The sequence below is a fragment of the Lissotriton helveticus genome, chromosome 2_1 (genome assembly GCF_964261635.1).
Source record: "Lissotriton helveticus chromosome 2_1, aLisHel1.1, whole genome shotgun sequence".
In the NCBI taxonomy this organism is placed as follows: domain Eukaryota; kingdom Metazoa; phylum Chordata; class Amphibia; order Caudata; family Salamandridae; genus Lissotriton; species Lissotriton helveticus.
The window spans coordinates 43,907,716-43,933,615 of record NC_136059.1 but is presented as its reverse complement, the minus strand read 5'-3'; the positions used below and the strand labels follow the sequence as shown (position 1 = coordinate 43,933,615).

Genomic DNA, 25,900 nt, shown 5'->3' with positions numbered 1-25,900 from the left:
TCCTCATGCTGGGGCTTTGTCAAGGCTGTAAATGTAATTACGCACAAATAGAGCAGGATTGTGATAGATACAACAGTCCTAGGTGGACTCGTGAAATGGTGGCGCAGGAACCAGGTACAACACTGCAGAAGAATGTGCTACAGTGTGCTATCAAGTGCCATTGTTAATAACACAAGATAAAAGAGTTATATTTCAGATAACACTGGCCCTCAGGCACACTGCCTGAGAGTGCAGGAATCTTTCTCAGATTTCTCTATGCACCTTTTCTTACTTACCCACATACTGAAACGACTATTGAATGTTACCATAATTCCACTGATGGGACGTGAAGAAAATATTTAACTTTAGGAAACATACTAATTAGGAGCAGAGGCTCGAGCCTGTGCCCCAGGCAGAGCAGTCAAAAACATCCCTTGGTAAAGAACACACCCAAATGACACCATAGATTATGAGAAGATACTCAACACACCCAAGCTGCTGCGCCTTGTAAGCTTCCACACTGTGGTTTAACGAACAGAGAGGAATGTGGCTGTGTTTGTGCTTATGGTACAACTAACAGGAATTTGGCGGATACAGGGAGTGTGTCCTCAACTCTAAGCTCCCCACATCACTCCAGGGCTCAGAGGTACCATTTGCTCTGCAGCATCAGGAGCCTTCAGAAGCCAGTTTTAATGATTTTCCCAGGCGAGGAGTTAACTAGAATCTGTCAAATTCCTGGGATCCTGTGTCAGAGAAGATAGGAAGACAGCTCTTGTGGGGAGCAGAGAGTGTTGACTCTACATCGAACAGCATCCTCCCTGGTGGACTTCAGAAAGAAACTCAAGACCTGGCTTTTCGACAGAGACGTCGCCCTCACAGCGCCCAGATAGCCCTAGAGGTGCCAGGGCTGCGCGATACAAATGCTAATTGAGTGATTGTCACTTGAGACTCACCATCCAGTGGTCCCTCGCAAGTCAACAAGGGAGCGTGACGTATCCACGAGCTGCCATTGTAGGAGGGGAGTAGGAGACGGACCCTCAGAGGACTCTGTGGCCGTGACCCAGATCGCCGCTGTGATGGATCCTGGTAGGTCACCCGAGTAGCGCGACTTAACGTATCTCATTTCTTAAGGTGTAATCTATGACCTAGTGTGGAATGATAGCAATTGGCATTATGTTCTTGTTATAGACAGTAGAAGGTGAAAGGAAAACAATTAGAGCTCTGCTTGTTAATGTAAAGATGAGAAATCAGCAGATATCATGGAGTTTGTGAATAAGATACAAGGAGATGGATTCTTAAAGTAGTATATTTGGAATAATATTCAAAACAAATTAACACGGCATCAGATAATTTTTCAAATGCAAGGACTTAATGCAGCCTAACAATAGCTTTTCCTCATCTTTGACGTGGTGTGCGAGAGGGAGTAAGAGGTGCTGGTGCAAACAAGCACTTAGCAGATTTAGAGAGACACGTGTCTGCCCTGTGAGTGCAAAGGGAAGCAAAGACAAGCACTAGCAAAACCAACTACCAGACCCTAGACCCCACTAAACATGTAAACTGCCTGCAGCCAAGATGTACAAATGTCCTCTTTAGAGCACTCCACTATTCCTTGAAATTAGGTTCATTGTATACAAATACCTGATAACAATTAAAAACTCTCTCTGCATGAAGATACTGCACAGGTCATATATCACCGGGCCTCGACTGATAGGAATGGGACAAGGAGGGAGTGGTGAGTGTAGGAGAGAGTGTGGAGAATCCGGCACCCTAATTCACATTTTATGGCATTGTGTGGCGGTGCAGACCTTCTGGACGAAGATTCACGATGTATTAAGAGATGTCCTGGGGGTGGAGTTAATACCGGAAGTCCGGAGGTGTCTGTTGAATGTGTGGGAGCCTACGGATCTGAATGTGTATCAGAAGCAGTGGGTCACCCTGACTTACGTGGTGGCCAAGCGGAATATCGCCCAGCTTTGAGGTGCTAGTCAGCCGCCCGAGTCACTAAGTGGGTGGAAGACCTTGACTGGTGCATGTTCAGCGAGAAGTCAGTGTTTGTAGCCAGAGGATGCCCGAAGAAGTGGGAGAAAGTGTGGGGAGCATGGAATACTCACCGAGGAGAGATTTGTGAGCCACCACTGCCAACTCTGGGAGTGGAAGAGCAGGAATCCCCATGATCCTAGCATCGTATATTATTATTTGTGATTCTGTACCCAGCCACAATGACCCCTGTGTTGAAGACTGTATGTGATCACCTGATGTCTTTATTATTTGTTTCTTTTTGTATTGTCCTTGTTTTATTCAATAAAAAGATTTATTAAAAAAAAACTCGCTCTGCAGGAGGTACATCAGCCCGCAAAAAACAAATGCCCAGAATGAGCAACCTTTCATGCAACGCAGCAAGACACCTTGCAGCGCTGCTTGCGTGAAAGGGAGAGGGCAGGGTTGCGTCATATTTACCATTATACAGCGCATTCCTGTCTTTTCCCTGCGCTGGCGTAAAATGTGCTGCCTTGCGCAGGCATCCTTCACCAAGGGACAGCTTCCTGCACAAAAACGATCCTGTGAGGCTTTTACTTCTCTCCATGTGTGCCGGAGAATAGAACACATGTGGAAAGAGGAAAGAACGAGGAGGTATAACGATATTCCTCCTCCTTGACCTCCCCTGGGACGGCGCAGCATTTTGACACATTCCCAGGTCTATCACAAAGGGTAAATCTGAGAATGCGCCAAAGCCCATAGGTGCATGTGTGGGAACACCTGTGCTCCCCCATGGAACACCTGTGCTTCCCCCATGGAACACCTACGCTCCCCCCATGGAACACCTCCCTGGGGCAGAGCGACACAAGGAAACAACTAGCGCTGCCTTGCGTTGATTCAGATGGATCGAGCACTGCGAGGCCGCGCCAAGTGGCCTTGCGTGGCTTAGGAAATCTATCAACGCTACAATATGATAAATTGGGCTCCATCGCTACAGGAGATACAATAGTACATCAGTCTGTCTACGACCTGAACGTTTCTTCACACAGACCACTGCAGCAGGCACTCAACCATGTGAGCTACCTCCCTGGGATTGGCACTGCAGGCTCCAACCCCAGGGAAACAGCTGGGGTTTGGAGTATAATCATAGCGATGACCGATTCCATGGCATGTGCCCTGCTTACTAGTTCTGTTGACTATCATCAATCTCTCCCCTCGTCAGCACTAGATGGTCCAATAGATCCGAAGAATGTTTCTCACTTCTCAGATGGTGGCCGACCCTGCCTGCCAGGACCTGCCCTCCAGCCCCTCGACCCCCCTCTAGACGCAGCATCTTTAGAGCAGGGATGGTGGGGAAACCTCGAGTCCCACATCTCACCGACTAACCTACCGCTGCTGCCTGTCCACGTGAAATAAACACACTCTTCTGCAGACAAACATGTGCGGCGAGCAAAGCCAGGAGACACGATCTTGTAGCGAGAGCTGTGCGGAGGTAGAACATGATAATACATCTGGAGATGAACACACTGTCACCCTCCGGAAGCCCTGGATCCCAGCACCTGAGCTCGAGGGGAGCCCCCGCCCCCAGCAGGTGACGCCGGCGCCTGAGAGATGGACAGAACAGACCCCCAAACACGCGCTGACAAGCTCAGTGGGTCTGGCTTTCCTGCGGGGACAAGCTGCGGCATTGAGGTGTCTGTCTGTCGTCATGGCTTCAATCCCAATCTGCAGCTGTCGATCTGTCTGGGCGCTGACACATCATTTCAAAGGCGCAACAATCCGCAAGGGAGGATTCTTTCTTTTTTACGCCGAGGGATGGAAATGGGGGCTGCGATTATTGTGTGCCTTTGTTTCTGCCACCTGATCGGTGCTCTGCTGCCACATCTCTGCCACTCCACACCACAGCCTGGCATCACCGTGCACTGGCCCACACCACCACCCTGTAGGCACAGCACCACCACTGCCCAGACAGCCAGGGCACAGGCAGGCCATGCACCTTACAGTTGCTGGCACATGGGAATGATTGCCTTAATTTCACCCGGGTCCATGGCACGCTTGCGTTGTTACGTAACAGCAGTTCACTACCACAGGGTGCCACACTACTCCCACTTTACTGTAGGCTCACATGCCCCCAGGTGGGCCAATGCCAGTAAATGTCCTGTGTTCCCTCATCTAGACACGAACTTTAGGGTAAAGGTAAACAAAATAGGAATGTCTGAGGAGGGTCTACACAGCAGGAGCCTGTATAGGAAGCAGTGCGTGATGGAGCGGATGAGTATGGGGTCAACCCCGAAGGGACCAGTATAGGAAGTAGTGAGTGATGGAAAAGCTGAGGACGTGGTCTGCCCAGAAGGAACCAGTATAAGAAGCAGTGAGTGATGGAGAGGGTGAGGATGTGGTCTGCCCAGAAGGAACCAGTATAAGAAGCAGTGAGTGATGGAGAGGGTGAGGATGTGGTCTGCCTATAAGGAACCAGTATAGGAAGCAGTGAGTGATGGAGAGGATGAGTATGTGGTCTGCCCAGAAGGAACCAGTATAAGAAGCAGTGAGTGATGGAGAGGGTGAGGATGTGGTCTGCCCAGAAGGGACCAGTATAAGAAGCAGTGCGTGATGGAGAGGGTGAGGATGTGGTCTGCCCAGAAGGGACCAGTATAAGAAGCAGTGCGTGATGGAGAGGGTGAGGATGTGGTCTGCCCAGAAGGAACCAGTATAAGAAGCAGTGCGTGATGGAGAGGGTGAGGGTGTGGTCTGCCCAGAAGGGACCAGTATAAGAAGCAGTGCGTGATGGAGAGGGTGAGGATGTGGTCTGCCCAGAAGGAACCAGTATAAGAAGCAGTGAGTGATGGAGAGGGTGAGGATGTGGTCTGCCCAGAAGGGACCAGTATAAGAAGCAGTGCGTGATGGAGAGGGTGAGGATGTGGTCTGCCTATAAGGAACCAGTATAGGAAGCAGTGAGTGATGGAGAGGATGAGTATGTGGTCTGCCCAGAAGGAACCAGTATAAGAAGCAGTGCGTGATGGAGAGGGTGAGGATGTGGTCTGCCCAGAAGGAACCAGTATAAGAAGCAGTGCGTGATGGAGAGGGTGAGGATGTGGTCTGCCCAGAAGGGACCAGTATAAGAAGCAGTGCGTGATGGAGAGGGTGAGGATGTGGTCTGCCCAGAAGGGACCAGTATAAGAAGCAGTGCGTGATGGAGAGGGTGAGGATGTGGTCTGCCCAGAAGGAACCAGTATAAGAAGCAGTGAGTGATGGAGAGGGTGAGGATGTGGTCTGCCCAGAAGGGACCAGTATAAGAAGCAGTGAGTGATGGAGAGGGTGAGGGTGTGGTCTGCCCAGAAGGGACCAGTATAAGAAGCAGTGCGTGATGGAGAGGGTGAGGGTGGGGTCTGCCCAGAAGGGACCAGTATAAGAAGCAGTGAGTGATGGAGAGGGTGAGGATGTGGTCTGCCCAGAAGGAACCAGTATAAGAAGCAGTGCGTGATGGAGAGGGTGAGGATGTGGTCTGCCCAGAAGGAACCAGTATAAGAAGCAGTGCGTGATGGAGAGGGTGAGGATGTGGTCTGCCCAGAAGGAACCAGTATAAGAAGCAGTGAGTGATGGAGAGGGTGAGGATGTGGTCTGCCCAGAAGGAACCAGTATAAGAAGCAGTGAGTGATGGAGAGGGTGAGGATGTGGTCTGCCCAGAAGGAACCAGTATAAGAAGCAGTGCGTGATGGAGAGGGTGAGGATGTGGTCTGCCCAGAAGGGACCAGTATAAGAAGCAGTGCGTGATGGAGAGGGTGAGGGTGGGGTCTGCCCAGAAGGGACCAGTATAAGAAGCAGTGAGTGATGGAGAGGGTGAGGATGTGGTCTAACCAGAAGGGACCAGTATAGGAAGCAGTGAGTGATGGAGAGGGTGAGGATGTGGTCTAACCAGAAGGGACCAGTATAGGAAGCAGTGAGTGATGGAGAGGGTGAGGATGTGGTCTGCCCAGAAGGAACCAGTATAAGAAGCAATCACGTGATGGAGTGGGTGAGAATGTGGTCTGCCCAGAAGGGACCAGTATAAGAAGCAGTGCGTAATGGAGAGGATGAGGGTGTGTTCTGCCCAGAAGGAACCAGTATAAGAAGCAATCACGTGATGGAGAGGGTGAGGATGTGGTCTGCCCAGAAGGGACCAGTATAAGAAGCAGTGCGTAATGGAGAGGATGAGGGTGTGTTCTGCCCAGAAGGAACCAGTATAAGAAGTAATCACGTGATGGAGAGGGTGAGAATGTGGTCTGCCCAGAAGGGACCAGTATAAGAAGCAGTGCGTAATGGAGAGGATGAGGGTGTGTTCTGCCCAGAAGGAACCAGTATAAGAAGCAATCACGTGATGGAGAGGGTGAGGATGTGGTCTGCCCAAACGGAACCACATAATTTGCAAAGAATTCTTGAAGGGGTTCTCAGACTACACAGTATTTAACACACTTTGGTACATCATGTTACACATGTGTGCATCCTGCATAGGCAGCAGTGAGTGATGGAGAGGGCAAGTATGGGGTCTCCCCAAAAGGAACCATATCTTCTGCAAGGAAATCTTTAAGGAGTTTTTAGTACAATACATTATTAAATGCACACTGTGGTACATCTCGTTACATGTGTGTGTGTGAGAAAGGACTGTACATGCACTTTCCGTCCACAGAATACTGCAGGAAACAGGACTAATACACACAAATTCCTCTTGTGAAACTAGAATTACAGCCTTACAATCAGAGAGTTAGACGTTAGAAGAGAGGCTGACCTATCGGGAGGGCAAAGGTGATTGGTCCAGCTCTGAGGGCAATTCTTTGCCTTAGGATCACCCTTATATAAAGTCATCTTCAAAAAATCGAGTCGCCTGTATCCATTCTTGAGATATCAGGTCACACCTCTAATATAACACATGAAGATACGTACAGCTTCCTGCCATCCGCCCATTCCTGTGAGGTTCAGCGGTGCTGGTCAGAATTTGATGATGAACACTTCAGTGGCACAGAAGGGGCCTATCTACCTGCTCAGGAAGAGTCCTCATCGTCAGTCAGAGACTTCCAACAGATAACTGTTTACAAGAGGCCAGTGGTCCCAGCTCAGTCAGCCATTCTGATGTGGGTACAGTCCAAATCCTGGCCCCTGCCAGAGAGGCTGCCACCCATGAACCATCGATGCTCATGAGTTATCAACCCCATGATGCTTGTTGTGTCCATCAGGATGGGCCTGTGGGCCGCTGGGAGGAAATCTGTATCCCTAGATTCAGGGCCGGCGTTAGGGCAGTGCGACAGGTGCGGCCGCACTGGGCGCTGACCTGTGGAGGGGGCGTCGACCTCAGGGGGCGGGCCCTATGTTTAACAATAACTTATGATTGGAGTGATGAGGGGCACTTTTGCCTGGTGGTTGTGAGAGACTCCGAGGAGGCTGTCATGGGGTGCGGGTGTCAAAAAAGATTGTCGCACCGGGCGCTGTCAGTGCTAGAGCCTGCCCTGCCTAGATTAGACCAGCACCTTTGAGGAGGCGTCAGTCGAGTCCCAGCTGCTAGTGCACCAGAGATCAGGATGAGCTGCCTTATAAAGGTTTCAAGGACCAGATACAAAGTTCAGCAGAATTGTTAAAGTTCAGAAATTTGAGGCTACACGGGCCTAAAAGTTGTCATGTGTGGTGAGAATCGCGGACCAGTTTTGGTCTGTATATTCATGATCCAAACATTCTGCAGATTCAGGAGGTTGCAAGAATATATACCCTTGGATTTACTGTAGCTAAACTTAATATAGCAAATAAAGTGGAAAGCAACCTTAGCATTGAGGTTGCAAGACTGGGAATGTGACGTAAATTGGTGTATGCAAGCAGAGAAGGTGGTCTACGAAGGGAGAGGATGTCCGCCTAAATGGTCTAGAATATGGGGTCGTTGGAATGAACAAAGGGGAATGCTGTGCACACCAGTGGGAAGGGCAGAATAGGAGGCTGTAGAGCAGAGAAACAGAAAGAAATAGCTTACAGGGGAGAATACCTGCCACACTTAATAATGTTTCAAAGAGACTGTGTCATTATGTTATTGTACTATTGGGTATGTAGACAGCTGCTGTCCTTGCTGTACTTTGTTTTTCTTTACCGCAATAAACAGAATTGTTGAAAGAAATAAGGAATGCTCAAATAACAAACAGTATAGACCGGAGCTGCTCCTTGAAATCCAGCACCCACTGTGGATATTTACTAGCCTGTGAGTATGGATTAGGGCAGAGCCCAAGCATCCTTCCAGGCCCTGCAATACCTGTTCAGTATTGTCTCCCAAAGCTCTGATTAATTCACACTCATTGACATGGATGTGAATTGCTTGAGCACTCCCTTGTAAATTAATAAGTCAGAGCCTCTTGTACATTATTGACGTCAGTGATTCCAGTGGATAAAAGGATCAGCAATGTGTGCATCTGCGTGTGCCAGATGGGTGGAGTGGACTGGCCCCAAACTTCTTGTAGACATGATTCAACTTGGTTCAGGTTTGGGAGCCTGGCTCTGGTCACAGAACTGTTTTGAGTCTTTGGGGATGATCTGTGGGTGTTTATTATTCAGACATCTTTTGCACGTTTCAGGAAATCGCTTTCTAATGCTAAACCGGCCTGGGGTGGTTCAGGCCTCAGAAGGTTGTACATCAGTTTTGATCATTGATGTGACAAATAGTGGTGCTTCATCTGAAACAATCAGTGCTGTTGTCAGAATTGTTTCATTTTGAATAAAAATTACCTTCTCCAGTATTGGGGTATCTTTCATACATTCACATGCCTGATTCATTCCACATCGTCTAGATCGGAGTCCCACGGTAAAATATTTAAGCAGTGCTTTAAAAGCTTCATAGGCTATAATGGTCTTAAACCAAGTGAATAGTAGCCTCTCTATGTCTTTTAAAATGTTGAAACTTAGCCAATCATCTATCAGCACCCTCTAGAACACTCTCAGCAGAGGCAAGTTCTCTCCGATTTTCACCGCACATCGTGCTGAAGGGAGTCTCTCTGAGTGCTACTCATTGTTTCTTCAGCTTTCCTAAATCTTGGCATCATGCCAGACAAAAAAGTCCTTTTCCGCCCATGTAAAACCTGTGGCAAGAGTCCATGTGGATAATCCACATAATAAGTGTATGTACTGCCTTTATCCAAGGCATAAGGTGAGAGAATGTAAGATCTTCGACATTTTCTCAAATATAAAACCCTCAAGGACAGAGAGGGAAGGTTGTTATTGTGGCTTCAGACCACTAAACACCAGTTGACTTCTGATGAGGGAGCCTCCACATCCCATAAGAGGGCCTAGATCAAAGGACAGTTCCTCAGGTGAAACTAGAAAACATCAAAAGCCTTCCGAGGACTCCAAGGCTTCAAAAAAGTGAAAGTAGCTAAACACTACTCTGAGCGGGAGTTATCTGTATCCTCTACGCCTGCCAGGAAGGAAGGAGATTGTTCTAGATCCTCCTCATCAGATCCTGTGAGTAAGAAAACTCTCAAAAAATCATCGGCAACGACGCTCCCTCACTCAACGGCATTCAGTGTTACATCGAGGACGCCGTCGACGGCGACAGGGACAACACGAGCAATCGAGGCTCCAATACTGTCTATTAGAGTCTCGGCGACAAAAACCCCATCATTTAAGGGGTTATGATTTACATGTCTCCGTCCTTTCCCCTAATGACGGTACAATTTTCAGTACTGCTTGCTATTCTGATTCAGGCATGTGAATCTATGAAAGATACCCCAATACAGGATAAGAAAATAAGTTCTTTACCTGTAACATCTGTTATCTAGTACTGGTATCTTTCATAGAGTCACATGCAGCCCTCCCTCCTCCCTGTAGAGGTAGATCTCTTTACATTTTGGGATGCTTACCTCCCACTTGTGCTTAGAAAATCTGAGAGAACTTGCCTCTGCTGAGAGTGTTCTAGAGGGTGCTGACAGTTGATTGGCTAGGTTCCAACATGTGGTCCTTTTTTAATAAGGACACCGCTAGGCTACTATTCACTTGGCTTAAGGTCATTATACCCTATGAAGCTTTTAAAGCACTGCTTAAATATTTTACTGTGGGACTCCCATCTCGACTTTGAGGAATGGTTCAGGCATGTGAATCTATGAAAGATACCAATACTGGATAATCGCAGTTACAGGTAAGTAACTCAATCAATTAATCAGGGGAATTGGAAGTGCGCTGCTCACCCGTGAGTGTCTAAAGGTGCTGTGGGGTAGGGCACAGATCTGTTTAGCTGAAAAGACAGATCTTGAGATTCTTCCTGAAGGTGTTTAGGGAGGGGGCGCGTCTGATGTTTGCCGGTTGCTCGTTCCAGGTCTTGGCTGCAATGTGAGAAAAGGATCTTCTGCCTGCTCTGGCCCTGAGGATGTGCAGGTTTTCAGCCAGTGCAAGGTTGGCAGATCGGAGGTTTCTTTTGGACACGTGAAAGTTGATTCTGACTTTGAGGTATTTGGGTCTGTTGTTGTGTAGGCATTTGTAGGTGTGGCTGAGGATTTTGAAGTGACTCTTCTCTCCATGGGGAGCCAGTGGAGTTTACGTAGGTGTTGGCTGATGTGTTTGCACCACGGGATGCTGAGGACGATCCTGGCAGCGGTGTTCTGTATAGTCTGGAATTTGCGAAGTAGGGCCTTGTTGATGCCGGTGTAGAGGGCGTTTCCGTAGTCCAGTCTGCTGGGGATGACTGCGTGGGTGACTGTCTTCCTTGAGCCAGGAGGGATCCATTTGAAGGTCTTGCGAAGGATAGGGAGGGTGTTGAAGCAGCTGGAGGTGACAGCTTTGATCTGTCGATTCTTGGTGAGTGATGAGTTTAGTACGATGCCGAACTTATTTTCTTATTTATGTGCCTCTGTCTCCTTGCATGAGAACTATGAAATGTGTTTAGTGAAGGCCTTGAGCATCACAGACCTTTTCCCAGGGCAAGCTTCAGTGCAGTTTTTATTCATACATCAGTATGCTAGCATCATGCTTTCAGTCTAAATGTGAGAGAGCTGATGACCAGGACTGCAACCCTCCCTGATGAATGAATGCCATATGCCATCACAGACGCTCCATCCTTTCAAGGCTGATAAACAGACAACCATAAAAGGATCAATATTAACATATGTTAGATCCAGTGTCAATAAATGGCAGCTTGGAAACCACATTTCCTCAATTTGGTCTCTATATTTAGGAGATTTGCTAAGATTTTACGCCATATTTGCGTCAGAAAAGTTTCCTATTTTTGCTTTCCTGTGCTAAACTTGTTTAGCGCTGGAAATAATGTGAGAGTAAAGCTTTGCCTTTCTTAGCGCCATGGCCACATACAAGGGGTGGAGAATAGGCATTTACTAAATAAAGTAGATAGAGTTTATCATTAGAAAACTGAGCCCTATTGAAGTAGGTGCAAGGAAGGAGAAATGCTTTCAATTCTCCTTCCTTTACCAACTTTGTACGTGTGCTGCACTGTACAGCACGCTAACAAAGAGGTGAAATGGTTAAAGTAGTCAGTCTATGCATTGTATTTTGTACCGGAAGGGTCCCTTTCAGTACAAAACCTTTTCTAGACTCACGGTGACACCTTTGCACCATGGCGAAAAGGTGTCCCCGTGGCGCGCAGCAACTGATTTCAGGGCAGTCGCTAGGGGAAGGGGATGCAAGTGCATATTGAGTAAGTCTACCGCTCTCCGGTTCTCCTCTTTTCAGCCAGCACATCACAGCATTTGCAGCTGCTGCACTGCGCTGCGTGAACAAGTGGTAGATCCTTAGTTTCCTCTGAAGTTATGATCACAATAAAGCTGAATGAAATTATCAAACTTCCAACAAATTCCTTAGTGATGGTAAATACATTACTGGAGTCACAAAGTTGTGATCTTTTTTTACTGAAAATAAAATTGCCTAAACTGCTTAACAAGGAGTCTCAAAATGTATCACCTGTTGCTTAGCCAGCAACTAACTCAAATGCAGAGTTAAAGGTTTTAGGGCAGTCCCTTTCTCTTTTGTGACACTCCTTTTCTTGCTCAAAACCTCTTAGCTGTATGTGCTTTACTGTTCTTGTTGACTTTCCTCCTCTTTAGTGTCTTAGTGAAACCTGTTCCACAAGCTGAGTCTGACACCTTCAGGTGCTGCAGCTCCTTGTCCCCCGTTGACCTGTAAAGGTAAACAAAGTGTAGCTGCTCATGGGACCCTTTTGACAGCTTTTGAGTGACAGAAACACCCCAGACGGCCCCCTCAGGCTTTACAGCTTGCTTTATTACCCCTCATCCCTCTGCTTACCAGTAGAACAGAGCAACTGCTCACCTTGGAGCCACATGCAAATATCTAGGGGCTTATGTATGAGAGCCCTGCATCATATTTGCACCATGTAAAGTGGTACACACATGATGCAGGGATCTCACAAAGATTTACGAAGCCAAGCAAAGCCACCCTGCATGGCTTTGAGTGGCCTCATAGATCATGAGTAAGGTAACGCAGCGCAAATCCCTGCGTTGCCTTAGTCTGCGCCCAGGAGGTGTTCCATGGGCATTGCGGCTAGCAAGACCCAGGGGATCTGACACTCTGCCACATTTCCAAAGTGAGGCTTTGTATGTTGGTATGTTAGATTATATTTGTAAAGCGCCAAATCACCAACAATCTCTAAGCGCTATTACCAAAGATCCGGAATGTCATTTGACTTGTAAGTAGGGCAGGATTGGGGTGAACTTATCCAAACGCCTCGGTGAACAGGATGGTCTTGAGTTTCTTCCTAAATGGAAGGAGAGTTGTCTTCCCATGAAGACTTTCTAATAATTTATTCCAGATCTGGGGAACCACAGACGAGAAGGCACGACCCCCCAAGGTGGTTCTGTAAAAGCGCGGACAGGCCAGCAGCTGTGTCCCTGATGAACTAAGACAATGGTCAGGCACATAAGGCTTCAGACGGTTTTTAATGTAGCTAGGCGCCGCTCCATACTTAGCCTTGCGTGCAATGTAAAGGCCCTTAAACCTTACCCTCTGCTTAACCGCATGCGCGCTAGCGGTTTTCCCGCTGTGCGCTGCGTTTTTTAAAAAGCCGCGTTACATGACGAGCTCAGCTCGTCATCAGCGTACGAGCACCGTAACTCATGACGAGCTGGGCTCGTCATGAGCGCAGGAGGGGTTAATAGGAAGCCAGTGCAACTGCCATAGAAATGGTGTGGCATGTATTCTTCTCTGCAGTTGAAGGATCAGTATCGCAGCGTCATTTAAAACCACCTGAAGTTTCCCAAAAAGTTTATCGGGGAGTCCTAGGTATACTGCGTTACCGTAATCTCACCTGAAGTTTCCCAAAAACACCACAGTGCGCATGGTAGCGAAGAACAGTAAGGGAAAACGTTTCCTTAATTTCCTCATCAATCCCTCACAGCTCCCCTCTACAGCAGCTACCTGGTTATCCATCTTTAGCTTGGAGTCTAACCTGATACCCAGGCTCTTCACAGCTGGCACCTGTATCGGAGTAGTGCCAAGCTCTTGTGGCCAGAAGAGGCTAGACCAGGTGCTAGCCCCTGTAGCAATAGCAAGGACCTCAGTCTTATCCAGATTTACTTTGAGTGAATTCAGAGTCATCCAATTCATAGTAAACTGAAGGATGTTCTGTACCTTGAGCTGTGCCTGAGAAGAATTATCAATGCAGAAAAGTAGTTGAGTGTCGTTGGCACAGTTGTATATCTGACAATCCACTTAAGCCAATGCTTCTATCAGAGGCTGGAGATACATATTGAAGAGCAGAGGGGACAACGCAGAGCCCTGTGGAACTCCCCAGGGCAAGGCGCCAAGACTAGATTTACGTTCCCCTATTTGGACCTTTTGGGACTGACCCTCCAAAAAGTAAGCAATCCATCGGAGGACCGTCCCAGTAACTCCCAGCCGACCAACAGGATCCACCAGTTGTACGTGGTTCACTGTGTCAAATGCGGCTTAGAGGTCCAATCGGACCAGCACCGACGGGGATTTCCTATCAGCTGTTATCCGTAGCTCATCTAGCACTGAGAGCATCACCAACTCAGTGCTATTGTGGGCTCTAAATCCCGCTTGCCTGACATGTAGCAGCTGATGCTCTTCCAAAAAGGATGAGCGCACTCTAAGCATATGTTGATCAAGCACTTTAGCCAGGTATGGCAGCCTGGAGATGGGTTCGAAAATTCTTCAGATTTTTCAGGATTGCCTCTGCTTTCTTTAGCAGAGGGGTTACCATGGCTTATTTGAATTTATGTGGGACCTTCCCTGTTGCCAAGGACAAGTTCAGTGGGGCCAGTATCTCTTGCCCTACCACTGGGTGGACGGTTTTGAGCACACTAATAAGACAAGGTACTTCCGGTGACCCTACTTTACTTTAGTTATAATATGGACTAGACTGTTCAAATCAAGAGCAGGCAAGACAGACAGTGTACCCTCAAAGTCTGGTGGGTCAAGGACCGGGAAAGGACACTGACTAATACGACTAGTGCCTATTTCCCTAATGATCTCTATAACCTTGGTTAAAAAAAAGTCCTGTATCTTTTCGCAGTACTCCTGGTTGGCGCCTAACCTCAATTCCTTCTTTTCACTCAGATCCCTGAGTACGTTAAACGTCTCCTTTTGGGTGTCAGTGGCTTCCCTGATCTTCAACTCATAATATGAAGACTTTGCGGCAATCAGAGATGCTTTGTAAAGGGCTAATTGTACTTTGTAGTTTTCCTGAGCCAATGGCGCATATGATTTCCGCCAGTGGCTTTCGCATTGACGAGGGCCTGTTTTCCACTTCTCAATTCTTAGGTTTACCAAGGGGCACCCTTTGTACTATCCACTATAGGTGATGATTGGTCTACCCTGGCTTTTGGCTGGGGGGGAGTTGTGTTGGACTTGGCCCTTTTCACGGAAATCTTTCGCTTTTCGCTCCCCTAATTCTGGAAGTCCCCCATTGTTATGTAGTTGTATAGGACCTGTGAGGTTAAAATGCCCTGGTTAATGTCAAAATCAGTGCTAAGGTGCAGGTGCCCTCTACCCTCAACATGGCTGCCACTGACCCCTGCTACTGCAGCGTGGTCTTGTCAGGCGCATTCTAGTAGCCAGGAGCTGGCTGGAACCCTTAAACAATGTTGCGATGCCAGCCTGCCAGCCTGCCCGTAGCTAGAATGAGGGAAGCTCCTGGAACCTTCTAGAACAGGGAAGGTGACACCAACTGCCACTGCCAAATGCCAACTGTCGTTATATAAGGAAAGGGAGGGAAACTTTCCAGTCAGTTGGGGCATTACTGACCTGGGGAACCCACGCAGGAGATTTAGGCGGTAGGGCCTAGTCAGGGACTTATGCCACTGGGAGTGACAGGACTTAGGTGCTGCCTCTTAAGCTGAGTGAGGTACACTAAGCTAACCCACTGATCTGGCCCGGCGGGAGGGGAACCCAGGGACCATCTACAGTGACCTGCTGAGGTATCCTGTCAGCAGCCCACAACTCAACCCCCCTTCCAGAAACAAGAAACAAGAAACTGCTATTTACAAGGGCGCAAGAACCATCAAGTGCCAAGAAGACCTTCTAATTACCACAGGACTGCTGGGGAGTCAACCAGGTATTGGACTGTGCTGCACCTGCGCCCCCCCTGCCTTCACCTGGGCCTGTGCTGTCCTGCCTTGTCTGCACTGCTAACCTAACTGAAACTGAGCCAAACTGCGCTGCTCCCCAGCGCTCCCCTGCAGTGGCCTGTCAAGCGATGTATCCTGCTCATTGCCCATCGCTACGTGTGTGCCCGGGATCGCCGTCTCCTTAAAGCGCCATAACCCCCAAGTGCCAAGAGCGCCTGCCGAGCAGTCTAGCGCTGTGTTGGGCCCCGGTGCGCTGCTGAACTCACCGCCGCAGCCCAGGACATTCGTGTGGGCGGGACTGCCCTGTCCGTGTGGTGACTTTCCCCGGGCGGCCCTCGGTGCTTGGAGAGGGCCGCCGCCGTGTTGCTGTGGGCTGCGCCCGGCCCGATCGTGTGTGTGGTCCTTGCAGCGACCCCCGGAGCCTTGGGGAGGCCGCCGCGATCGTCACGGAGCCTCGGCCCTGTGGTGTGTCTCGTTACGGCGGCCCCCGGTGTCAGGAGAGGGCCGCCGGGATTCCTGTCAGGCCGCGCTGGGCCTGACAGGCCTTGAAGCTGGTATCCGCCTCACGTGACAGGGGCACATCAAGCCCCGCCCCCGCATTGCAGCAATCCAATTGGGCCTCTTCCCCACCTCCTCGCCGGCCGCGCTGTGATTGGCCGCCGGTGCCCGACACCCCTCAGATCAGGCCTGCTATTGGCCCCCGGCCCGTGAGAGGCCCCCCAGAAGACCGGGGCAACATCGGGGCTGCGGGGAGGCCCCGAGAAGAGCGCCGGAGTAGCGCGGGCCTCCCCTGACTGGCCCACAAACCTCCGGAGGGCTTAGAAGGAGCCCAAGAGCCCCCACCTGCCAGCGCAGGCCCCCGGAGGGCCTTTAACCGATGAGGTGGGCCGCAGAGAAGCGCAAGCCCCCCTCCCACATCCTGACTGGCAGGAATCTCCGCAAGGGCTCCCCGAGGAGCCGAAGATGCAGGTAATCTCCGGGGAGGTGGGCGGAAGGCCGGAGAAGGCCCCGAGTTCGCCCCTCACCCGGGGGAAAGTTCAAATTGGGCCCCGTTGGACCCCATTGGCCCCTTCAAGTACTGGAACTGGGCCCGGGCCCCCAAAAGACACCAAGGGGGCCTCAGCTAATAAAAGTTAACCCCTGACTAGGGGAACAGGCAATGCTGGAACTATGTTGTTGTGTTGCCCCAGTTTAGACCACTGCTAAGGTCACATCAAAAAGGGGTTTTTGCATGATAATTGTCCCTGGGGCCTGGCTAATGAAACGGTTTACTTATGCCTAATGGTAATGGGATGTTCTTCTTGATTAGGGAGGTGGTTCTCCTGGCCTGAGGAAGTGTTTATCCCTGTGCAAGGTGATTACAGAAGGGTTTACTTCAGATACTGAGCTGTTCACTCCAGCCCCAGGAAATGTTTTGCTCGTGTTTAATAACCTGCTCATTCTTGGCAGGGGGAAATGTTCACTGCTAAGTAAGGAGATGCTACCCTGGTTTAGGGAAATGTTTACGCTGATAAAATGAAATGCTAAATGCAAGCCCGCAGTTAGTCCATGAAGTGGTTACCCCATGCAGGGTTTTCCTATGCTGAACTAACTGTTCTTCCTGCCCCAGTGTTCTAACTTCTACCTCCCAACAGGATTTCTCTTGGGTGCTGAAATGTGTATGCCTGCGTAGTGTGGGTACTGTAAGGATGATGCTGACCTACTGACCTGGGGATTGAAAGGCCTACAGTTCTAGAAACGGAGAAGTTACCTTCCTTAATGAAATGGTCATGTTTGCCTAAGGAGGTGTCTAGTTCTTTGCAAAGTGTTTACCAAAAGGGTTACCTTTGATTGTTAAAATAGTTATTCCCGACTAAAGAAATGTTAACTAACTGTCTACAGGCTTATAATGACAGGGTTGTTTATCCCTGCCTAATGCCATGATTAGTGTGACCTGATGACCTGTTGATTTTGCAGTGATGATGGAATGCTCCATGTGCTCTCCTAATGAAATGTATATGAGGAAATGTTGAATCCCTCTTCATGAGAGCAATGCCTGCTAATTCTGGTTAAAGGAAACGTTTATTCTAGCACAATGAAATGTTGCCTGATCTCTAAAGAGTTTTACTCGCCTAATGTTATGCTCACCCTTGCTGGGTGCCTGGTCATTTAATGCCTAAGAAAACGTTGTACCTATGCCCAGGAGGTGGTTCTTCCTACCCGTTGAATGGTTTACCCCAGCTTAATGAGCTGTTGCACAACCTTTTATGAACTGTTTCTTCCTGTCTAATGACCCGTTTAATCCTGCCAAGGAGTTTTAGGTAATGTTCACCCTTGCTTGGTGAGAGGTTAATTGCTTTACCTACTGAACAGGTTACCTACCTGAAGACCTGTGGACACTTGCTACAGGATATGCTCACCCTTGCCTGATGAGCTGGTTGTCTGTGCTAATTCTTTCATGAAATGTTCATTGTTAACTAATGAAATGCTAATTCTCTAATGAAATGTTATGGCAACATGTGAAATTGGATATTGAACTGCTCCCTTTACTCCCCTCTGATGAAATGCTTTGATGAGTAACTGATACTGTGATTTTCCACTCCTGAACCTTAATCTTATATAAAAGTTATTTGATTTGTAATCAAACTCACTGGAGTGGCGTCAGTCATTGCGTGCCTTTTATTGTCTCAGTGGTTGCGGGTGCTGTGTAGTTACTTAACACCTAAGCTTTCGGGTGCCTACCTGCTCGTGCCAGGTCACCCCCGGGGAACTGGTGACCCCAGTTCCTACATTGGTGCCGAGCGGTGGAATTCAGGACCTGTGACTATACAGCACCTTCCAGTGAGACGGAGTGCGCCGCAATTAGACTGGTCACCTATCGTGCCTGCAAGCATAAGTAATTGCCCCCTGCTGTATAGGCTGTAGAGTGTGTTGAGACCTGTTTGATCCAGTATTGTACCTACGTCCTAGTGCTTGCCCTTGATTTCATCTGGTTCCCACCTGGCAAAATGGAGTTCCAGCTGGCCAACCTGGAAGAGTACACAGAGGCACAGCCTTGGGAATTTTGTCAGGGGATGGGGGGGCGGGTTGGGAGGAGAGCCGCAAAGGAGGAGCTCCATACCACTGTGAGGGCATGGGTAAGGGCCCACCCGGAGGGGAGAGGGTATGGGGACCAGGAGGGGCAGGTCACACAAAGGGAGGCGGGCACTCCAGAAGGACTAGACCTACTGAACACTGTGATGAGTGGAAATGTGTTGCCGGGAAGACGTTCTGGGACAGGCAGTAGTGTATCTAGGAGGAGTGCATCGTCCAAGGTGTATGAGGACAGGAGGGAGGAGAGGCGATTGAAATTAGAGCTTGCCAAGCTAATGCACGAGAGGGATACAGTAAGGGAAGATAAGGAGTTTGCTTTGGAGAGAGAAAGATTACCTATGGAGAAAAGGAAATTGCCGCACAAGCTCCAGCTTAACGAAACGGAGCTGAGAGCCTTACAATTAAGTGTGCCAAGAAATTCTAATGGTGGCAGCGTACCCGAGGTTCGGGGGAGTGATCCTGAAGGGAGTGGTGCAGGGTTCTTCGGACCCAGCGAGGCGGGAGAGGTGAGGAGTAGCGCAGCTAGGTCCCAGGATAGTGAGAGGGTTGTAGGGCCTCACATCCCATCTACAGGAGGGAGTGAGACGGGGAGGTGTCCCGAGGTGCCCCAACCGCAGTCACAGGGCCTGGAGAGTTCCATAAGGGGACCCCAGGTTGGGAACCTAGGCTGTCCTGTTGTGACTTCCAGTAAAAGGAATCCCCTTGTGCCAGAAGAACCCGGAGCATCAGTAATCGGAGCTCCAGTGGTTCGGGGTTCTGACCAGTCGCAGGGTTTAGATCCTGGACTGGGATTTCAGGTTCAGGAGTTGCCTGACCTGGAGGGTGGGGTACCTGTAATTAAGGTCCCTACCGAATTGACTTCCAGGGGTACTTCTCCCGGTGGGAGGGTGCGAAACTCTGGGAGGTGGTGCGGAGGGAGGAAGGACTCTCCTCCGTCACCGGATCAGCCACAGGGCGCAGATCCCGGGTTGGGTGGCCAGGTTGAGGGTTTGCCGGACCTGGCGGGTGGGACATCGGTAATCAGAGTCCCCCCGGATTTGACTCTCAGGGGTACTTCTCCGGTTAGGAGGGTGAGGAACTGTGGGAGGGAGTGCAGGGGGAGGGAGGACTCGCCCCTGTCACCGGTTCCACCTAAGGGTCTAGACTCTAGGTTGGGGAGAGAGTGGTGTTCTGAGGGTGTCACGCTTAGGAGGATTGGGCGGAACCCCAGAAGGAAAGGTAGGGGGAGGAGAGCCTCGCCCCTGGTTGCTGGTCAGCCTGAGGGTTCGGACTCCAGGTGGGATGACCAGTGGCCATTTAGAGCTGCAAGGAGGAGAAGGAGAGTGGTCAAATGGTACTACGGGCCTGGGGCTACTGCCCCCCACTCTGTGAGAGAGCTAGGGCCAGAGACCTTTGGACTGTCTAGAGGCCAGTCCTGGCCACATCCCACTAGAGAACACCAGTGGGGTGGTTTGAATGGTGAAGAGCTGGCAGATGCCATTGAAGTTACGGGCCTGCGTCTACCTTTTTCTGCCCCAAGCAGGGAAGTCCATCAAGTTGATGATTGGTCTACCCTGGCTTTTGGCTGGGGGGGAGTTTTGTTGGACTTGGCCCTTTTCACGGAAATGTTTCGCTTTTCGCTCCCCTAATTCTGGAAGTCCCCCATTGTTATGTAGTTGTATAGGCCCTGTGAGGTTAAAATGCCCTGGGTAATGTCAAAATCAATGCTAAGGTGCAGGTGCCCTCTACCCTCAACATGGCTGCCACTGACCCCTGCTACTGCAGGGTGGTCTTGTCAGGCGCATTCTAGTAGCCAGGAGCTGTCTGGAACCCTTAAACAATGTTGCGATGCCAGCCTGCCAGCCTGCCCATAGCTAGAATGAGGGAAGCTCCTGGAACCTTCTAGAGCAGGGGAGGTGACATCAACTGCCACTGCCAACTGCCAACTGTCGCTATATAAGGAAAGGGAGGGAAACTTTCCAGTCAGTTGGGGCATCACTGACCTGGGGAACCCACGCAGGAGATTTAGGCGGTAGGGCCTAGTCAGGGACTTATGCCACTGGGAGTGACAGGAGTTAGGTGCTGCCTCTTAAGCTGAGTGAGGTACCCTGAGCTAACCCACTGATCTGGCCCGGCGGGAGGGGAACCCAGGGACCATCTACAGTGACCTGCTGAGGTATCCTGTCAGCAGCCCCCAACTCAACCCCCTTCCAGAAACAAGAAACAAGAAACAAGAAACTGCAATTTACAAGGGCGCAAGAACCATCAAGCGCCAAGAAGACCTTCTAATTACCACAGGACTGCTGAGGAGTCACCCAGGTATTGGACTGTGCTGCACATGCGCCCCCCCTGCCTTCACCTGGGCCTGCGCTGTCCTGGCCTTGTCTGCACTGCTAACCTAACTGAAACTGAGCCAAACTGTGCTGCTCCCCAGCGCTCCCCTGCTGTGGCCTGTGAAGCGATGTATCCTGCTCATTGCCCAGCGCTACGTGTGTGCCCGGGAGCGCCGTCTCCTCAAAGCGCCATAACCCCCAAGTGCCAAGAGCGCCTGCCGAGCAGTCTAGCGCTGTGTTGGGCCCCGAAGCCTTGCTGAACTCACCGCCGCAGCCCAGGACGTCCGTGTGGGCAGGACTGCCCTGTCCGTGTGGTGACTTTCCCAGGGCGGCCCTCGGTGCCAGGAGAGGGGTGCCACCGTGTTGCTGTGGGCTGCGCCCGGCCCGATTGTGTGTGTGGTCCTTGCGGCGGCCCCCGGAGTCTTGGGGAGGCCCCCGGTGTCAGGAGAGGGCCGCCGGGATTCCTGTCAGGCCGCGCTGGGGCTGACAGGCCTTGAAGCTGGTATCCGCCTCATGTGACGGGGGCGCATCAAGCCCTCCCCCGCATTGCAGCAATCCAATTGGGCCTCTTCCCCACCTCCTCGCCGGCCGTGCTGTGATTGGCGGCCGGTGCCCGACACCCCTCAGATCAGGCCTGCTATTGGCCCCCGGCACGTGAGAGGCCCCCCAGAAGACCGGGGCAACATCGGGGCTGCTGGGAGGCCCCGAGAAGAGCGCCGGAGTAGCGCGGGCCTCCCCTGACTGGCCCACAAACCGCCAGAGGGCTTAGAAGGAGCCCAAGAGTCCCCACCTGCCAGCACAGGCCCCCGGAGGGCCTGTAACCGACGAGGAGGGCCGCAGAGAAGCGCGAGTCCCCCTCCCTCATCCTGACTGGCAGGAATCTCCGCAAGGGCTCCCCGAGGAGCTGAAGAGGCAGGTAATCTCCGGGGAGGTGGGCGGAAGGCCGGAGAAGGCCCCGAGTTCGCCCCTCCCCGGGGGAAAGTTCAAATTGGGCCCCGTTGGACCCCATTGGCTCCTTCAAGTACTGGAACTGGGCCAGGGCCCCCAAAAGACACCAAGGGGGCCTCAGCTAATAAAAGTTAACCCCTGACTAGGGGAACAGGTAATGCTGAAACTATGTTGTTGTGTTGCCCCAGTTTAGACCACTGCTAAGGTCACATCAAAAAGGGGTTTTTGCATGATAATTGTCCCTGGGGCCTGGCTAATGAAACGTTTTACTTATGCCTAATGGTAATGGGATGTTCTCCTTGATTAGGGAGGTCGTTCTCCTGGCCTGAGGAAGTGTTTATCCCTGTGCAAGGTGATTACAGAAGGGTTTACTTCAGATACTGAGCTGTTCACTCCAGCCCCAGGAAATGTTTTGCTCGTGTTTAATAACCTGCTCATTCTTGGCAGGGAGAAATGTTCACTACTAAGTAAGGAGATGCTACCCTGGTTTAGGGAAATGTTTACGCTGATAAAATGAAATGCTAAATGCAAGCCCGCAGTTAGTCCATGAAGTGGTTACCCCATGCAGGGTTTTCCTATGCTGAACTAACTGTTCTTCCTGCCCCAGTGTTCTAACTTCTACCTCCCAACAGGATTTCTCTTGGGTGCTGAAATGTGTATGCCTGCGTAGTGTGGGTACTGTAAGGCTGATGCTGACCTACTGACCTGGGGATTGAAAGGCCTACAGTTCTATAACGGAGAAGTTACCTTCCTTAATGAAATGGTCATGTTTGCCTAAGGAGGTGTCTAGTTCTTTGCAAAGTGTTTACCAAAAGGGTTGCCTTTGATTGTTGAAATAGTTATTCCCGACTAAAGAAATGTTAACTAACTGTCTACAGGCTTATAATGACAGGGTTGTTTATCCCTGCCTAATGCCATGATTAGTGTGGCCTGATGACCTGTTGATTCTGCAGTGATGATGGAATGCTCCATGTGCTCTCCTAATGAAATGTATATGAGGAAATGTTGAATCCCTCTTCATGAGAGTAATGCCTGCTAATTCTGGTTAAAGGAAAGGTTTATTCTAGCATAATGAAATGTTGCCTGATCTCTAAAGAGATTTACTCGCCTAATGTTATGCTCACCCTTGCTGGGTGCCTGGTCATTTAATGCCTAAGAAAACGTTGTACCTATGTCCAGGAGGTGGTTCTTCCTACCCGTTGAATGGTTTACCCCAGCTTAATGAGCTGTTGCACAACCTTTTATGAACTGTTTCTTCCTGTCTAATGACCCCTTTAATCCTGCCAAGGAGTTTTAGGTAATGTTCACCTTTGCTTGGTGAGAGGTTAATTGCTTTAACTACTGAACAGGTTACCTACCTGAAGACCTGTGGACACTTGCTACAGGATATGCTCATCCTTGCCTGATGAGCTGGTTGTCTGTGCTAACTCTTTCATGAAATGTTCATTGTTAACTAATGAAATGCTAATTCTCTAATGAAATGTTATGGCAAAATGTGAAATTGGATATTGAACTGCTCCCTTTACTCCCCTTTGATGAAATGCTTTGATGACTAATTGCTACTGTGATTTTCCACTCCTGAACCTTAATCTTATATAAATGTTATTTGATTTGTAATCAAACTCACTGGAGTGGCGTCAGTCATTGCGTGCCTTTTATTGTCTCAGTGGTTGCGTGTGCTGTGTAGTTACTTAACACCTAAGCTTTCGGGTGCCTACCTGCTCGTGCCAGGTCACCCCCGGGGAACTGGTGACCCCAGTTCCTACATTGGTGCTGAGCGGTGGGATTCAGGACCTGTGTCTATACAGCACCCTCCAGTGAGACGGAGTGCGCCGTAATTAGACTGGTCACCTATCGTGCCTGCAAGCATAAGTAATTGCCCCCCACCGTCTAGCCAGTAGAGTTTGTTGAGACCTGTTTGACCCAGTATTGTACCTACGTCCTAGTGCTTGCCCTTGATTTCATCTGGGTCCCCACCTGGCAAAATGGAGTTCCAGCTGGCCAACCTGGAAGAGTACACAGGGACACAGCCTTGGGAATTTTGTCAGGGGATGGGGGTGCGGGTTGGGCAGAGAGCCGCAAAGGAGGAGATCCATACCACTGTGAGGATGACCAGTGGCCATTTAGAGCTGCAAGGAGGAGAAGGAGAGTAGTCAAATGGTACTACGGGCCTGGGGCTACTGCCCCCCACTCTGTAAGAGAGCTAGGGCCAGAGACCTTTGGACTGTCTAGAGGCCAGTCCTGGCCACATCCCACTAGGGAACACCAGTGGGGTGGTTTGAATGGTGAAGACCTGGCAGATGCCATTGAAGTTACGGGCCTGCGTCCACCTTTTTCCGCCCCAAGCAGGGAAGTCCATCAAGTTGGTGATTGGTCTACCCTGGCTTTTGGCTGGGGGGGAGTTGTGTTGGACTTGGCCCTTTTCACGGAAATGTTTCGCTTTTCGCTCCCCTAATTCTGGAAGTCCCCCATTGTTATGTAGTTGTATAGTCCCTGTGAGGTTAAAATGCCCTGGGTAATGTCAAAATCAATGCTAAGGTGCAGGTGCCCTCTACCCTCAACATGGTTGCCGGGAAGACGTTCCGGGACAGGCAGTAGTGTATCTAGGAAGAGTGCGTCGTCCAAGGAGGCGCTAGGGGGCGCACAGCGGAATGGCTGCCTGAACTGCAGCTCCGCCAGGCGACCGCCAACAATGGGTGATTATGCTGCCGTAAACCCCGAGAAACCACTCTGAAAGTATATGCGCGTGTGAAGGAAGATGGGCTGCACCGTCCGGTGTGCAATAATCCGAAGTCCGAGCGGGGCAAGTTGACTTTTGTGGAGCGGCATGCACGGACCGGACGCTAGCCTGACAAAATGGCCGGCGGCAATTAGCGGACTCTGGACGGACATGCTGACCGCGGAATGAGATCGGCTTCCAACACCAGCAGGCAATTACCGGAGGTGAGAAAATGCCGATTCTTCCAGAACCGCCGAGATGGGCTGCCTATCCTGCCTGTGTGCGCCTGTTAGCCTCAGAGGTGACACCGGACGAGTGCCTGACAAGATGGCCGCGCAGGGTCCCGGAGTGACGTTATTGCTGCCATCGCGCCCAGGGTCGCGGGCTGAGCGGGACGGGACGCTCTGACTGGCGGATGCGTGAGGACACTGCTGCTGAAAGCTAACGCTTGAGACTGCCTCACGGTCAACACACTTTTGACTCCTGAGATACTAATTAAGCGGGGATCCGCCAAAACAGCGCTGGTAGCGCATACAGCAACAGCGACGTGCAGCTCGCAGAGACGGCTGAGGATCCATAACCAGAGACCAGCAGAGGGGACAAGACCATAATAACGGTACTGCTTGGCCGTGTTGCGCTGCATTGCTGCAGAGGCGACCTGATCGCGTTCCCCCATTACCCAACAGATCTGGCGGTAGACTATCGCGGCCCTACTCGTTGATAGAGGTGGCAGAGTAGAGTGAAGTGCTTGAGCACCCTGGGAGGCGGATCACGACGACGGCGGCAAGAGTCACGAGGGCGTCTGTGCCCGTTAGCAGGAAGGCGGCATCCCCATCCACAACCATGGGGAAACCAGATAAGCAGCAGCCGAAGATCTCCTTTGACAACAGGAGAGCGGGGAGATCCACGGAGGAAGTGGTAGAAAATGGCGACACGGCTGCTCCTATGCCTAACAGCAACATGGAGAAGATCCTACTGGCGATTCAGTCAAATCTGCAAGACATAAACGGTAAGCTGGACAACCTAACTTGCAGGATGGACGGCATGGCTGCGAGGCAAGAAAAACATGGCGAGAGGTTGGATGAGGCCGAGACCAGGATTGCAGCCGTTGAAGATGAAGCACGAACCTCCACCTCCAAATGCACTGGCATGGAAAAACTCCTGGAAGTGATAAGAGCGAAGGAGGAGGATTTGGAAGCGCGCTCAAGGCGCAATAACGTCCGGATCACGGGCCTGCCGGAGACGACCAACACGGGGCGGATGGAGAACTACATCGAAAACCTGTGTAGGGATCTTTTTGGAGCAGAGGCCTTATCGCCAATCTTCATTGTGGAGCGGGC

The 25,900-nt window shown here is 50.5% G+C and overlaps 1 protein-coding gene across 1 annotated transcript in view; it reads left to right on the top strand.

The window, feature by feature from the left end:
• Positions 1–516: 516 nt before the first annotated feature.
• Positions 517–25,900, top strand: part of LOC144817689 (long-chain-fatty-acid--CoA ligase ACSBG2-like) — a 635,515-nt gene continuing 610,131 nt past the window's right edge. Inside the window, exon 1 of the mRNA XM_078674436.1 lies at positions 517–1,065. Coding sequence (XP_078530562.1) covers positions 1,056–1,065 — 10 coding nt within the window. The 5' untranslated portion in view covers positions 517–1,055. The remainder of the gene's footprint in view (positions 1,066–25,900) is intronic.